The 14239-nt window shown below is 42.6% G+C and overlaps 1 protein-coding gene across 2 annotated transcripts in view; it reads left to right on the plus strand.

Moving 5' to 3' along the window:
* Positions 1 to 14239, plus strand: part of TLE1 (TLE family member 1, transcriptional corepressor) — a 79259-nt gene that overhangs the window by 19606 nt on the left and 45414 nt on the right. Inside the window, exons 5-6 of one of the 2 annotated variants that reach the window (XM_033164501.1) lie at positions 5985 to 6047; positions 8075 to 8179. In XM_033164501.1, coding sequence (XP_033020392.1) covers positions 5985 to 6047; positions 8075 to 8179 — 168 coding nt within the window. The remainder of the gene's footprint in view (positions 1 to 5984; positions 6048 to 8074; positions 8180 to 14239) is intronic. The other variant, XM_033164502.1, reaches the window with a different exon arrangement.

The raw sequence follows: 14239 nt of genomic DNA on the forward strand, positions 1-14239 counted from the left end.
AGCTAACAGCCATGCTGATCTGAAGTTCTCTCCAAGGTAGTAGAGCAATTACAAGCAAAGTGTTGTGTTCAAGGAGGAGAAAGTGCATGAAGGAAATGTTTTTTTATCCTCCTGAGAAGTGAATGTCAGATGTTGCATTGTAATTATGCAACAAAGATTTTTATTAAGATGTTTTAGAAATTTCATACTTTTATAAGACATGCATGCATGCTCCATAAAACACACATTTTGCTTCTTCACTAGTTGGGGATGAGAGTTCAATGATTTTAAGGTGGGTGGAAGGTAGATCAGGATCTACAGTCACACCTGGGAAGTGGAACGGAATCCATTCCGGAAGTCTGTTCAACCTCCAAAACATTTGGAAACCAAGGCGCGGCTTCCGATTGGTTTCCAGTTGTGCAGGCACACCGGAAATAGCAGAATCTGCGCCAGATGTTCTGCTTTCCCAAAAATGTTTGAAAACTGGAACACTCACTTCCAGTTTTTGATCATTTGGGAGCCGGAACATTCGCCGCTCAAGGCGTTTGGGAGCCGAGGTATAACTGTACTGATAGATCTCTGAGCTGTTTCCAGAAATCTTCAAAAATTTTGCTCCTAATTAATTAACAATGGCAAAAAAATGATTCCCCAACCCACCTGCTTGCTGAATCTAGTTAAAAACAAGCTAGATCCCACAAACTTGAAATCTGCACACCACTCATTTAAGTTAAAACTTCAAGATAGCTTTTATCACCTTGAGAAGAGAAGAAAACATAAATTCATGAGCGAGGTTGGGTGAATGGGACTAGATTCTGTCACCCACATGCCTGTTCTGGCCGAGAGAATAAGTTTTATTGTCCCTACCCCCTCTTGCTTACATCAGGAAAACCAACTGGAGGTAAAAGAGCTTTCAATGGTGAGGCAAAAGAGCTTTCAATTGGGTGCAAATTCAGCTGTTTAATCACCATAATTTTGTTGCGTTTTATTACAGTGAGAGAATCCAGTTCTCCCTGCATCCCTTCATTTCCTGTCCAGGCAGAATGTCTCCTAGGTTTCAGGAAGTGCAGCCTGTTTCCTTTCGACTTCTTTTTTATCACTTTAGGGCTTGGCTGTATAGGCAAAGAAAGTCCTCCTTCACTGAGAGTTTGCAATGATAAAATTTTGGAGATTGGAGTGTATGTTGATGAGAAGCTGTTTGCGATAGGAAAACATCCTGATTTTGGCGTCGAAACCCCCCAGAATGGAGGGTGAGACTTCTCAGCTGTTTGTCTTGGGTTTATTGTTTGTTGCTGCTAATGTACTACAGGGGTCATTGGTTACGAAGAACATCTGCAATTAATTTTTCAAGAATTAAGAATCTGTTGTCAAACAGGAATCAAATTTTGCCCATCTTCTTCACACGCAAGATCACGCTTGGTCTGTGCATGTAGCAGAATGAAGTATCACTGTTGAATGTGTTTTGAGATCCCCACTAGCACAGCAGGCAGAGGGTTGGTCTGGTGTTCAAACATGGCCCTCCAAACTTTTCTGCTGGGTCCTTGGAACTCTCCCGCAGGCCATGAGCTGGCTGGAGTATATTCTTGAACTGTGATAATGCTTCTTCCTTTGCCTGGTAGGAGTCTGGAGGTACGTTCATAGAAACCTCTTGCATTTTTTTGCATGACTGGACTGTACAGAACTAGATGTCATATCCAATACTCTGCCAAATTTTGCATTTGGTCCCACTGTGCAGGGACGCGGGTGGCACTGTGGGTTAAACCACAGAGCCTGGGCCTTGCTGATCAGAAGGTCGGCGGTTCGAATCCCCGCAATGGGGTGAGCTCCCGTTGCTCGGTCCCTGCTCCTGCCAACCTAGCAGTTCAAAAGCACGACAAAGTGCAAGTACATAAATAGGTACCGCTCCGGTGGGACTCTGGTTCACTAGAAGCGGCTTTGTCATGCTGGTCACATGACCCGGAAGCTGTACGTCGGCTCCCTCAGCCAGTAACGTGGGATGAGCGTCGCAACCCCAGAGTCCGACACGACTGGACCTAATGGTCAGGGGTCTTTTTACCTTTACCTTTACCACTGCTGTGCAGCTCCCAGGAGGCTCCCAGGAGCCCATGCAGCCCAAGGGTTGAAAGGGGTTCCTCACCTATGTTTAGAAGGTCATTCTCTTTCACATGGGCTATTTTTGTGGGGGGGGGGACATTTTAAACTGGGGTGCATTAAAAAGAAGGCTCCCTGCCCTGTTTGTGCAGTGCCACCTCAGGACTCTGCTACCTCGTTCTGCTGATGGCAAGCTTCATTGTTAAGCAAAAGAATGGATTTGTGTGTGTATGCTACCCAGGAGCAGTTGTAGAAAGCCAGCCAAGAGAGCGCATGCACCCTCCCTCTCTTCTGAGCTCTTAACTCCTCCACTTGTCAGACGAGGAGCAAGGGTGGTCCAGTGCCAGCACTGGGCTTTGAGGGTAAAATAAAATAAAATATAAATAGCACCAGGTGCCAAGTGACACCTCCCTCTCTAGCACTGTCGGACAAGTGTCTTCTTGCCTTCATGGTAGTTTCACACTTAAGACGGCAACACACACCAAAGGCCCAGGCAAAGGTTTGCATCTCAGAGGGCATAGATATAATTCCCGAGTGCTGCAAATACTCTGAGAAAGTGCTACAAATTTCTGCATGGGATCTTGCATTGTGCAGGCATACTATAGATTATTAACCAAAGTTTCCAGTTTGAACTTGGAAACGCGTTAACTTTACACATGGTTTAAATAATCCACAAACGAAAAACCAGTGACTTATAGAAATTTTGAAATTTAGGGAAGGGTTTGGTTAGTAGTTATTAAAATATGTGATACCCTTTTTAATCTGGTTAAATGTCTTTGTTTCCTGTTGCAGAGTATGTAGGAAAAATTGGGTGCAAATTCAATAATGGCCATTCTTGAGCTTATTTAAAAGGTGTTCCAAGTTGTGTGGGTTGGTGTGGGGGTGGGGGTGGGGAGGCACGCAAGAACTAACATTTGGCATAAGACAAGTACTGGTACTCGCAGTTAGCTACCTTTTAGGTCAAAACACTTTCCATTTAATAAGAAGAACTTGCAGACACAGACTCACAAGTGACAAAAACCGACTGCAGTCTTAACTGCATATTGCACAATGCAGCTGAATTCCTTCAGGTTGATTTTGCTGATGCTTCAGAAAGGAGGGCAACCCTTGAGTCTGGGGGGGGGGGGCTGGCAAACCTGTCATTTGCAAATAAATCAAAAGGCCATCATTGCTGATAGCAAGGTCTAATGACTGGAGTTTCTGTGTAGTCTTTGATAGGCCCCACACTCAAGCCTGCTATTAAAAATGAATGCATTCAAGAGGCCTTGCATTAAGAACATAAACAATTAAGGGCACTTGAGCCGCTCCACAGAAAGCTGCTGCCATACAAATGCGAACGAGGGCTTTCATGTGCGGCCTCTGCAATCTGCTTTGCTAGGAGCCAAAGAGAACGTGGGCAATTAGTGTTGATGTATCTGCAAGGCCTTGCTTCTTTAATCCCTCATTGTTTTAACTGTCCTCTATATTTGCAGATCAGAAATCAAACGATAAACTGTGTCAAACTGGTGACAGCTCAGAAGTCATGAATACTACATGAACTTTAGAGTCTGTGACAGGCCTTCCAGAGATTTAATACCATATATATTTTATAGCACATCTCTGAAATATGGCTTATATTTTGATTGGCTGACTGGTTTTGGTTTGCTCCATCCTTTTTATTGTTCTTTTTAAAAAGTTGAATTCTGACTTCAGAATATTTCTGGAACATGGCTTTTTGGTGTTTTTTCTTTTAATTGATGTGAGCTTGTGGGTTGAATTAAAGTCTGAAGTTGTTTGGCTTTCTGGTGAACTTAACTGAACTAGCACCCTTCAGATGGTAGGCAGAGGATAGGATGCTTCAAGGTTTCCTTTTAAGTACAGTGGTACCTCTAGTTACAGACATGATCCATTCCGGGGTGCCATTCACACCCTGAAAAGTCTGTAACTAGAGTGGTGCTTCTGCGCATGCGCACGGCGCATTAGCGCGCTTCTGTGCACACATGTGGCGCGATAGAGCGCTTTTGCGCAGCACGCAGAACGCTTCTGCACACGTGTGTGCGGCAAAACCCAGAAGTCAACACGAACTTAATGCAACACTAGGAATGACTGTATGCTAATTGAACACTGCAGGTGAAGTCAGTAGCATAGGAATGAGAAGAGTATTCAGTCGTTTCCACTAAACAGGAACACAATACAACATGGGTGGCCAACTCCCAAGAGACTGCAATTTACCTTCCTGCCACAGTGGTACCTATTTATCTACTTGAACTGGCATGCTTCTGAACTGCTAGATTGGCAGGAGCTGGGACCGAGCAACAGGAGCTCACCCCGTCGCGGGGATTCAAACCGCCAACCTTCTGATTGGCAAGCCCAAGAGGCTCAGTGGCTTAGACTACAGTGCCACCCGCCTCCCTTAGCAGCATCTTCTAGGAGGGATTAAAAGCTGGCAGAACACAACCCCATTATCTGGGCCATCCCTTATTACTTGAAAGTCATAATTGTGAAGATAGGATTGTTAGCAGATTTGAAAGGTATATTACATAGGGAAGGGTCTAATTTTTCAAAATAAATAAAATGAAGTGCAGAAATTATTCAAAGGGGGTCACAGAGAGGCATTTGTGTGTGTGTGTGTAAAATCTCTTCCCTCCAATAGTTTAGCATAGTAACATAAGAATGTACATCAGAGTTCTATGCTTAACTTGGAATAAACAGTAATATTATTTATTAGCCCTGTTGGTACCTTTGTGCACGTATAAATTTTGTGGGGTAAATATTACTGTTCCTTGGTGTGATCACTCAAGGTTTTCCATCTTTTAAGTTTCAATTTTGGTAAGCTCTGTTACATTTGGATGGCATCTATGTTACATATTTAGAAGTGATTCAGACATAGAGGGGTGAAGGCCCAGGAGAAATGTGCAGTTATCCAACCTAGATAACTTTTAATCCAGGTGAATATTGCGTATCTCTGCATTGTTATCATTCAGTCTTCCCCATTCTCAAGGAATCATCTGTATCCTGCACCCCTCTGCTTTATCTTAACCAGAGCTGAGGTGCTTAAACTGAACCAGCAATTTACCTGAATTGAGAATTTGAGTACAACCGAGCCTCAAACTAAGCCAGAAACAATTCTCATACACTTCAGCTATAATTTCATAGGAGCATAGGAAGCTGCCTTTGTACTAAATCATACTTTTGCTCCATCTAGCTCAGAAAATCAGCACTGTCTGGCTGTGGTTTTCCAGGATGTAGGGGCAAGGGACGTTCTCAGCACCCTCTGGACATGCTGGGGATTGTACCTGGAACTTTCTGTGTATAAAGCAGAATATAACTGAGTTATAGAACTGACCCTTCCACTTAGACTGGCTTGTTTCCATGTTAATCTAAAATCCAATCTAGTACCTTCCAGGTCATGATGTTGCTTGACTTCAGAATAGTAAACCCCTCCTATGGATAAGAGTTTATTGGGAAATAGTGCTTAATTGATAAAAAATACTTGCTACTAAAATATTGTTCTTTCCTTAAGTTATCTAGACTTTGATCAGATGGTTGCCTCAACCACCAGCCTAGTATTTTGAAGATGCTATTGTGGCAAATGTTTTCATATCCTATTCTATGTGGCCAATAACATGGAAGAACAATAGATTTGTCAGTCTAAAGGGATTTAGCTCAGGCTGGATTTTAACCAATGCTTTACTTGCTAATGAGCTACTTATGAAGAACAGATTTGTGCTCTAATATATGTAGATATGAGGTAGTGGAGGCATTAACAGATGTCCTTCAACAGACTGAAACCTGCTCTGATTAATCACATACACTCTAGACTCCACCTAATGCTGGCCTACTTTAAATGTTCCTAATATTTGTACTTAATATGATTTTTGTAAATGAACTAATATATAATGGCATGTTTTAATCTAAATATTTACTTTTCTCTATAGACAGAAATTGCCAAGAGATTGAATACAATCTGTGCACAAGTCATCCCATTTTTGTCTCAAGAAGTAAGTAAAATTGTTCAGCTGTTAAAAAGTGAAATTATGTTGCATCTTTGTTTTTAAATTAGCTAGTTTTTAAAGATGTTAATTTTATCAAAATTCACGAGAGTGAGGAACATCTGTTGTAGCTGAAGAACGCAAGCCCCCTGTAAATTTGGAATAGCAGATGAGAGAAGCAGCGCACCAACTATATAACTGGTGAAATAGCTCAGTCACAAAATTATTCTTTCTAAGGCAGCTAACCATTTGTTAATTTCTGTGTAAATAAAAATGTCGGCATTTAATGATAGCACGCTATACAATTTGAGTGGCATTTGTGAAATACAGTTCCGAGAAAAGTATTATTATTATTATTATTATTATTATTATTATTATTATTATTGAAACAAAATAGGAAATTCTTTCCAGTAGCACCTTAGAGACCAACTGAGTTTGTTCTTGGTATGAGCTTTCGTGTGCATGCACACGAAAGCTCATACCAAGAACAAACTCAGTTGGTCTCTAAGGTGCTACTGGAAAGAATTTCCTATTTTGTTTCGACTATGGCAGACCAACACGGCTACCCACCTGTAACTGGAATTATTATTATTATTATTATTATTATTATTATTATTATTATTGAAAGAGAATTCTTGATACCATATTCATGCATAATTATAATAGAGACACAGAAGAGGTATGACCATGTTGCTGGAAAGTTTGTTGAATTGTCATGAAAAAATGGTTTTTACTTTGCACGTAGGATTGTGTCATCTGACATAGTGGACACCATAGAGGCTGGAATTGTTCAATCCTATTCTCTTTACATACTTGATTGCATACTTGATTGGTGGGTAGGAATGTAATGGTTATATGCTGGGGCTGTAGTGCTGCAGGCTATGTTGTTGAGCAGGGGTCGGCAACGTTTTTTGGGCATGGGCTGGTTCGCGATCCTGCAGACACCATGGTGGGCCAGTGTGTGTGTGTGTGCCTGCGTATGCACGCAAAAACACCATTTCCAGCGCTCCTTCTGGCGCGGAGGAGGCGTGCGCAGCTTCCCATTGGCTGGAGGAGCTTCCTGCAGCCAATGGGAAGCTGCCCAGCGCCGCGGAAGGCAGTCCCCGCTCTGCTCCGTGCCAGTTTAGCGCAGCGCACGGGAGCCGACCGAGCAGGCAGTGGGGGTCCATGGGCCGGTTAAACGACCCCCATGGGCTGCTTCCAGCCCATGGGCCTTAGGTTGCCTATGCCTGTTGTAGAGCAAGCAGTTGTTGCTGCTGTTCCTGAATACAGCTTGTAGATTACAACCATATTGCCACCAAATATTTCTGAAACCACATAATTATAATGTGTATGTGATTAAAGATGTAGCATCCTGGAAGAGTTTATCTAAGTTGGTCGTAAGGTTCTTCCTCTCCTTGGCTGAGTTTGCATGTCACAATAAGCCTGGGTTGCAACTTATTGTGGTGTATTTGGGAATGAGCATTACGCTGCTTGATTACTCCCATTTTACTCCTCCTCTGGCATGAATGGGAGAAACTAACCAGGAAGCTGCAATTAAGTGTGCCTCTCTGAGACATCTGGATGTTGGATGCTGGCTTGTTGCGCCTTAACATGCCAGGATTGCTTGCCAACCTTAAACGTGGTTTTTGTTGCCTTATGAGGCCAAGCTGAATTGCAGTTTCCTGGCTTGTGAAGCAAGAGTGATACACTGCAGCTAAGGCACTACTTGTTCCTGAAAAACCAGGAAACTAGGCTTATTGTGACACGTGAATTTGGCTTCTTGACTATTGTTTTATTTATGGTGAACAGAGGGTATATGAAAACTGTCGGTCAAGAGTTGTAATAAGAAACCCCCCTGAATTTAAGAAAAATCTAAATCAAAAGACACGTGCTTGCCTTTTCAAGCATCATCCTTTCCACACAGAATGCCTATATATATACTAGCTCGCTGGGTGGCTTGGAAATACTCTGCCCCTTGATGAAATGTCACTTGGTTCCAGCTTTGTTCAGTTAGGTTGGTTCTAACAATGGGAATGATATGTTTGTCTTTCCAGCATCAACAACAAGTTGCTCAAGCAGTAGAACGTGCCAAACAAGTGACCATGGCTGAGCTGAATGCCATCATCGGGGTACGTGGCCTACCAGGTCTACCTCCTACAGTGTGTATAACCAGCTTTCCTTTCTTATTGAATTGGTAGTTTTTGATGTGTTAAATATTTGATTTGTAATAATTTTGATACTTAACGCTAGTTCTTCAGCATTATTTGTCCTCGGCACCTGTATAATTTCAAAATCTGATATAATTACTGAAAGTATAATATTGCCTGCTTGGGCCTATGTATTGCACCCTATATTTCTAGATTTGTGCTATTGCTCTGTCTAGTTTGGAGTATGGGAATTAATAGGCTGCAAAAGCTTTCACTTCTGAGTCTGCAGCCAATATATTGAGATTTATTCATAGTGTACACGTCTTGAGTTTCAGTTGCAAGTAACTTAACTGAGCAGTCAGAGAGTGACGTGGTCCAACATTTTCAACGCACTGCAGACTTGTACTGGTCGAGGCAGGAGACGAAGAGTGGGTGACACTTTCCCCCTTTTTAACCCTGGAAGACAAACTTTTGTAAAATTCCCTCTAATGAAATCAACTGAAGGGGGAATTGACTAAACCAGGCATGTCCAACTTCGAGTAGGGTGTGATCTACAATCCAATATAAAAAAAACAAACTGGCAAAGTCATTCTAGTTAGTTAGATCGATAGATAGATAGATGATAGATAGATAGATAGATAGATAGATAGATAAATTTTTATTTCACAGATACAGTAGTTATGTTTGGATATCATCATGACAGATCCAAATAGTTGTTAGATGGACAAGGAACTAAACAAGTGACAAAAGTCAAACTGTATTTTTATATTAGTTTACACAGATCTGAGGAGCCAGTCAGAGTGCGCCGGGCTTCTCCATCTTTCCCCTACTGTTGCTTTAAATCGCAGCTGACTTCCTCTCAGCATCCCCACGCCCTTCCTCTACCTTGTCTTTCCCCTACTGTTGCGTTAAAGACTTTCCCTCGCTCAAACTCATGGACAGTTAAGGGGGCTTTCCCCCATGTGTTTTGTTCTTTGCCTTCCTCTCTGGTGAGCAAAGCAGGTGAGCAGGTGTGGAGTTTTTGTTTCCTGCCTCCACCACGTCCCCCTCACCCCACTGCCGGAGCTCTTAACGCCCGTGAGTGCAGCACACTGTGGGCGGCGGGGAAGGAAGGCAAGCCGGCTTCAGAAGGAGGAGGAGCTCAGGCTTGCACGAGACTGGTGGGTGCATAGCTGTCAACTTTTCTTGCGAGGAATCCTATTCAGAATAAGGGAATTTCCCTTAAAAAGGGGGGGGGAATTGACAGCTATGGACTGGTGGCAGCTGTGGGTGCTGCTGTGTCCAAGGCTGCGGAGAAAGGCCTTTCTTTCTCAGCCTGCGATTGACCAATATCTGCCCCAGGATCTCCCAAGTCGATTGACGTCTTGGACATGCCTGAACTAAACCATCTCCAAGCTTGTGTAGGTGATGAGCCTGTTTCACAGGCCCCTTCATGCGGTTGCCCCGCATCCACCCCGCACCCCATGAAACACCCCATTTGTGGGGATACAGCAATGAGACTACCAATGGTAGGTCCAGAGCTGTGGAGCTTTCTGCAGGATGGGGCCTCCATAGCAGACATGTCCACTGACCAGCAACTCTGAGGATTGCTCTGTAACCTATTTTGCATTATTGAAGTTCATGAGCCACGAGTTCATTTCCTAAGCCCTGCTGCCATACTCTAGAAATATCACTAATCTTTACTGCCCTTCTACAGTAAGCAAAAGGAGCAGAAACAAGAAGTAGTCTTCCTCCTCCTCCTGATTTTATTCATAGGCGAGTGCTTGAGCAGATTCAAATTATTCATTTATCAATTTATGTTAATTGCTTGTGAGAAGATGCCCTGCTGGTCTTTAGAGTTCCCTCAGACACTTTGTAATGATAATTAGACATGCTGCTGTATGGATTAACAGTGCCATAGTCCAATGATGTCTACAGACAATGGAACCAGTTAATCCATCTGTGCTTAAAATTACATCCCAACTGGAGATGGAAAAAAACATAAGAGGGAGGGAGGATTAAAAGAATGAGTCTCAGCTTGAAAACTCTCCTTTTATCAGTTTCTCAATTGTAGATCTGCTGTCGCTTTGCCTGTGGTAAGCTATTGGCAGTCAATTAGGTGAAATAAACTGGGAGGGTGACCTTCATTTCCTTTTAATAGCTATTCCTCCCTGCAATGGGGAGTGTCAGTGGATTTTCAGCTTAAATTTTATTCAAGCTGCTTTATTACACTTGACAGATTAGCTTTGCATAAACATACCCCCCTTTTGAACTGAATCCTTGTTTCTCTCCCCCCCTCCCATCCAATCAACTACTTAAAAAAATAATTAAGTCTCTATTTGTCTGATGTCTTAACAGCCCCTGCTTGTCTAATAAATTCTTAATTTGAAAGTTCAGCTCAAAAGTTCATCTATCTAGTGTCTCAGTCTCTCTGTGTGTGTGTGTTTGTGTATGTGTGTGTACATTGACAACAAACACCTCTGGTTAATAGGCATATTTTAAATAGTGGTTTCAAGTATACTTTCTGAGCTTTGTAGCAGACACAGAACAGTGCAAATACATTTCTTTCTTCATCACAATCATCATCATCATAAAAACCTTTTGACACTGGACTGTGAAGCTTTTGTGGCATGTCTGGCTGGGTTTGATTTTTTTTTGCTACGAAGTGCCTGTCTACCTTGAGAAGGGTGTACAGCTCTGACCCAAGCTCATTCTTTAAACTCCATTCAATTGAATATAAGTCCCTGAGTCTCTGCTTTGCAGCTCCAGCATAACATTTCTGGACAGTTGTGTTTTTAAAGGACTCAGTCTACCATTCTTTAGCTTAATATGCTAACATAGTTTTAATCTAGGGACATTTGCTCTTTTTCTAAGTCCTCCAGCAGCTGTAATTTTGCTTGACGTGCAGTGCAATTCTGTGCATGTTTACTTGGAAATAAGTTCTGCTGATTTCTGTGTGGCTTACTCCCTAGTAAGTGTGTATAGGATTGCAGCCTTGAGGTATTAACATGTCACTGCCAGCAGAAATATACTTCAGTTCTCAGTGAGTATTCATAAATACTACATGCATCCCTATCTAGCACAGTCAAACTCCCACAATCCACCCTTTCCCCCAATCTCACCTTCTTGCATAGCTGATCTGACAATTCTGTTATAGCCTGAAGAATAGTTGTATATGTTTTTTTGTGTGTGTGCGTGCGTGCGCATGCACGCACGCACGCCCACACACACTGGAAACCTCACTATTTTCCCCCCTTTACGTTTCCACCAAGTTGGTCCAAGAAGAGATCATCTCTCCCATTGCCACATTTATATACATCAATAATTATCCTGTGCTGCACAATAAGTTTCATGCTCTGACATATGCTTGATTTGTTTGAAAGGGATTGTGTGCACTCTGGAAAATTGGAGTAGCATAAAATTGGGATGACAATTCAGTGGACCTTTGCTCCTCTTCATTGAACATGCACTGTGTCAGCCTGTCTCCCCAGAGGGGAGCAGGCATCCGGAGCCTGTCTGTTCCTACAAGCAGCAGCTGCACTGAAAGTAAACGTGGCCCAGTTTGATAGCAGCTGTCAGTATTGTTCAGAGACCCAACTTAGTGTAAAAAACAATAGGGGGGGCATGCTCTTAAACTGCAGTGTCTTTCAAGCCAATAAAAGAAATAGTAATTTAACGGTTTAGACGGTCTATTGTGAGCGTGAAAGATCATGAAAGACTTCTTTTTAAAATGCAAATAGGCTGGTGCATTCTCCAACATTTAGAAGCACAATCAAGTAGCCAGTGGCTTAAAGAGTGTTAAAGAGGTTTCTGTTCTGAAAGTAGAAGCAGCAGAGGGGAAGGAGAAGAAGGAGCTTGGGTGGGAAGTTACCGATATTCCTAATAGGTGTTCTGTAAAGAGTTTACTATGCATAGAGTCTGCAAACTTTATGCTTCTTGACTTAAGAAATAGGCTGTGCTCCTTCACATGAGATAATGGTGCCAAATCATTGTAAATTCTGTTCTTTGCCTCCTTAATTGAGAAGGGCCTGCTAGAGGCAAGACTGCATTTGCCTTCCCACTTGGGCACATTAATTGAGCAGCAAGAAGTGGGGGGGGGGGTTTAGTGGGGAACAAACTTTTGAAATGAAAAAGCAGGCTGGGTCAGAGAGGCAGGCACATATAATGTGTGTTGTGGGGAGGAGAGATACTAGGGGGAAGGAACAAAAGGAGCTCCCTACAAAAGAGAACCTGTAAACCAGACATCTGTCTCTGGGTATTGGTCCTGTCTGAATAGTACAATCTAATAGTCCTCTTCAGGCATTTATTTTCGAACGTACGAAGGGGGAGGGGCACACAGTGCAACTCCCTCCAATTGAAGTATGTGCAGTGGCCAGTCCCCCCACCCCCAGCCAAGGCACAATCAGCATTAGCCTGAAGGGGGATACCTTACTCATGTGTAGGGTTTTAAAAACAGAGATGGGAACCATTATGGTACCCTTATTTTCAGTATTTAAGCATGGTGTACTTTTGTTTTGTTTGGGTTTTTCCCCCCCTTGTAGTGAAGAGAATCTAGATTATGGCATGAAGGGCTTAAATGGATTATCTTGGTATAATTTGAAGGGATTGGGAGAAGATAGTTAAGCAACAGGCTGGGAAATTAAAAGTTGTGCATGCCAGGAAATCTGAATGACACTGGTAGCAAATAAAATCACTTTACAAGATTGGGGAAAAAATGTCTTTAAAAACTACTGCCACCTTGATGAATTGTAGAAACATACCTAAGAGTGTGGGACGTGGGTGGCGCTGTGGTCTAAACCACTGAGCCTCTTGGGCTTGCCGATCAGAAGGTCGGCGGTTCGAATCCCTGCGACGGGGTGAGCTCCCGTTGCTCGGTCCCAGCTCCTGCCAACCTAGCAGTTCGGAAGCACGTCAAAGTGCAAGTAGATAAATAGGTACCGCTCCGGCGGGAAGGTAAATGGCGTTTCCAGTAAAGCGAGATGAGCGCCACAACTGTCAGCGGTCCTTTGCCATTACCTTTTACCTAAGAGTTCAGCATGCAACACTCACAAGAAACAGGCAGCCTATGAGAATGTTTTTAGTTTAGCTTGTTCAGAAAGAATTTAATACTTGAGAGAGGTGTTGGGTTTCCTCCCTCCTCCTTTCTGAGGTGTGCTGCTAATGGTTCTGTGAAATGTATCTCTTGGGCTGACAGCACTTGTGAGACAGATTGAGTTGTCAGCCTCCAAAGGGCTTTCCATCATTGCATGAGGTGATTGACTAAAGGATTAGCAAAATGCTGGATTATTTTTCCTCTGCTTGGCTGTGGTTGCCAGCTATCTCTGAGATTGTAGTGTGTGAAGCTTAAGGGGATGAGGTTAACCTCTTGAGGGTTTATTATGAGCATGTAGTTAATCTTTAGAAAGCCTATAAATAACTAGGATGCATGTTTTTGTTGTAAAATAAAAAAATGGGCGCAAAGAGAAGTGAATTCAAAAGTGTAATTCTAGAACAGCTTAGCCTTGCATGATTTTTGGAACTGTCTGCACTGTGTGTTTAGTGTCGAGTGCTGAATTAGAGTTTGGGTGGGGTTGGTTGAGGGTATGGGAAGATGGAATAACAAGCTTCTTGTAGGGGATATATGGAACAAGAGATTAAATCTTGTTGTGTATATAGTGAGGCTTCCATTGGCTGAGACTCAAAACAAAATATATAATGTCTTTTGGGGGAACTACATTTCAGAAGTATGCAAAAAACCTGAATTTAGTGTGTTTCGGGGGGGGAATACTCTGCTGTTACCCCTTGTCCCCCTTTAGATGTGGACGTATGTTTATCACATCACAGATAAAGCTGTACCTCATAATGGATGATGTGAGTGTGAGTTTTTTTTAAAAGGAAAAAGTTGTGAAGTACTTTACCAGGCAGATTTTTGGACCGGAGTACAGACACATGAGAAATTCATCCAGGCAGCTAAAAAGCCTGCCACGCATTTTGCACCAGAGTTTCCATTCCACCCTCATTCCCAAGTATTTCCTAATTTGTTTTCAAACATATGGTACTGTGTTCCTATTCCCTGTTCCAACCCTTTTTCCAAGAAATGAAAGTTTCAGATGC

Source organism: Lacerta agilis, chromosome 11 (assembly GCF_009819535.1).
Source record: "Lacerta agilis isolate rLacAgi1 chromosome 11, rLacAgi1.pri, whole genome shotgun sequence".
Lineage (NCBI taxonomy): Eukaryota > Metazoa > Chordata > Lepidosauria > Squamata > Lacertidae > Lacerta > Lacerta agilis.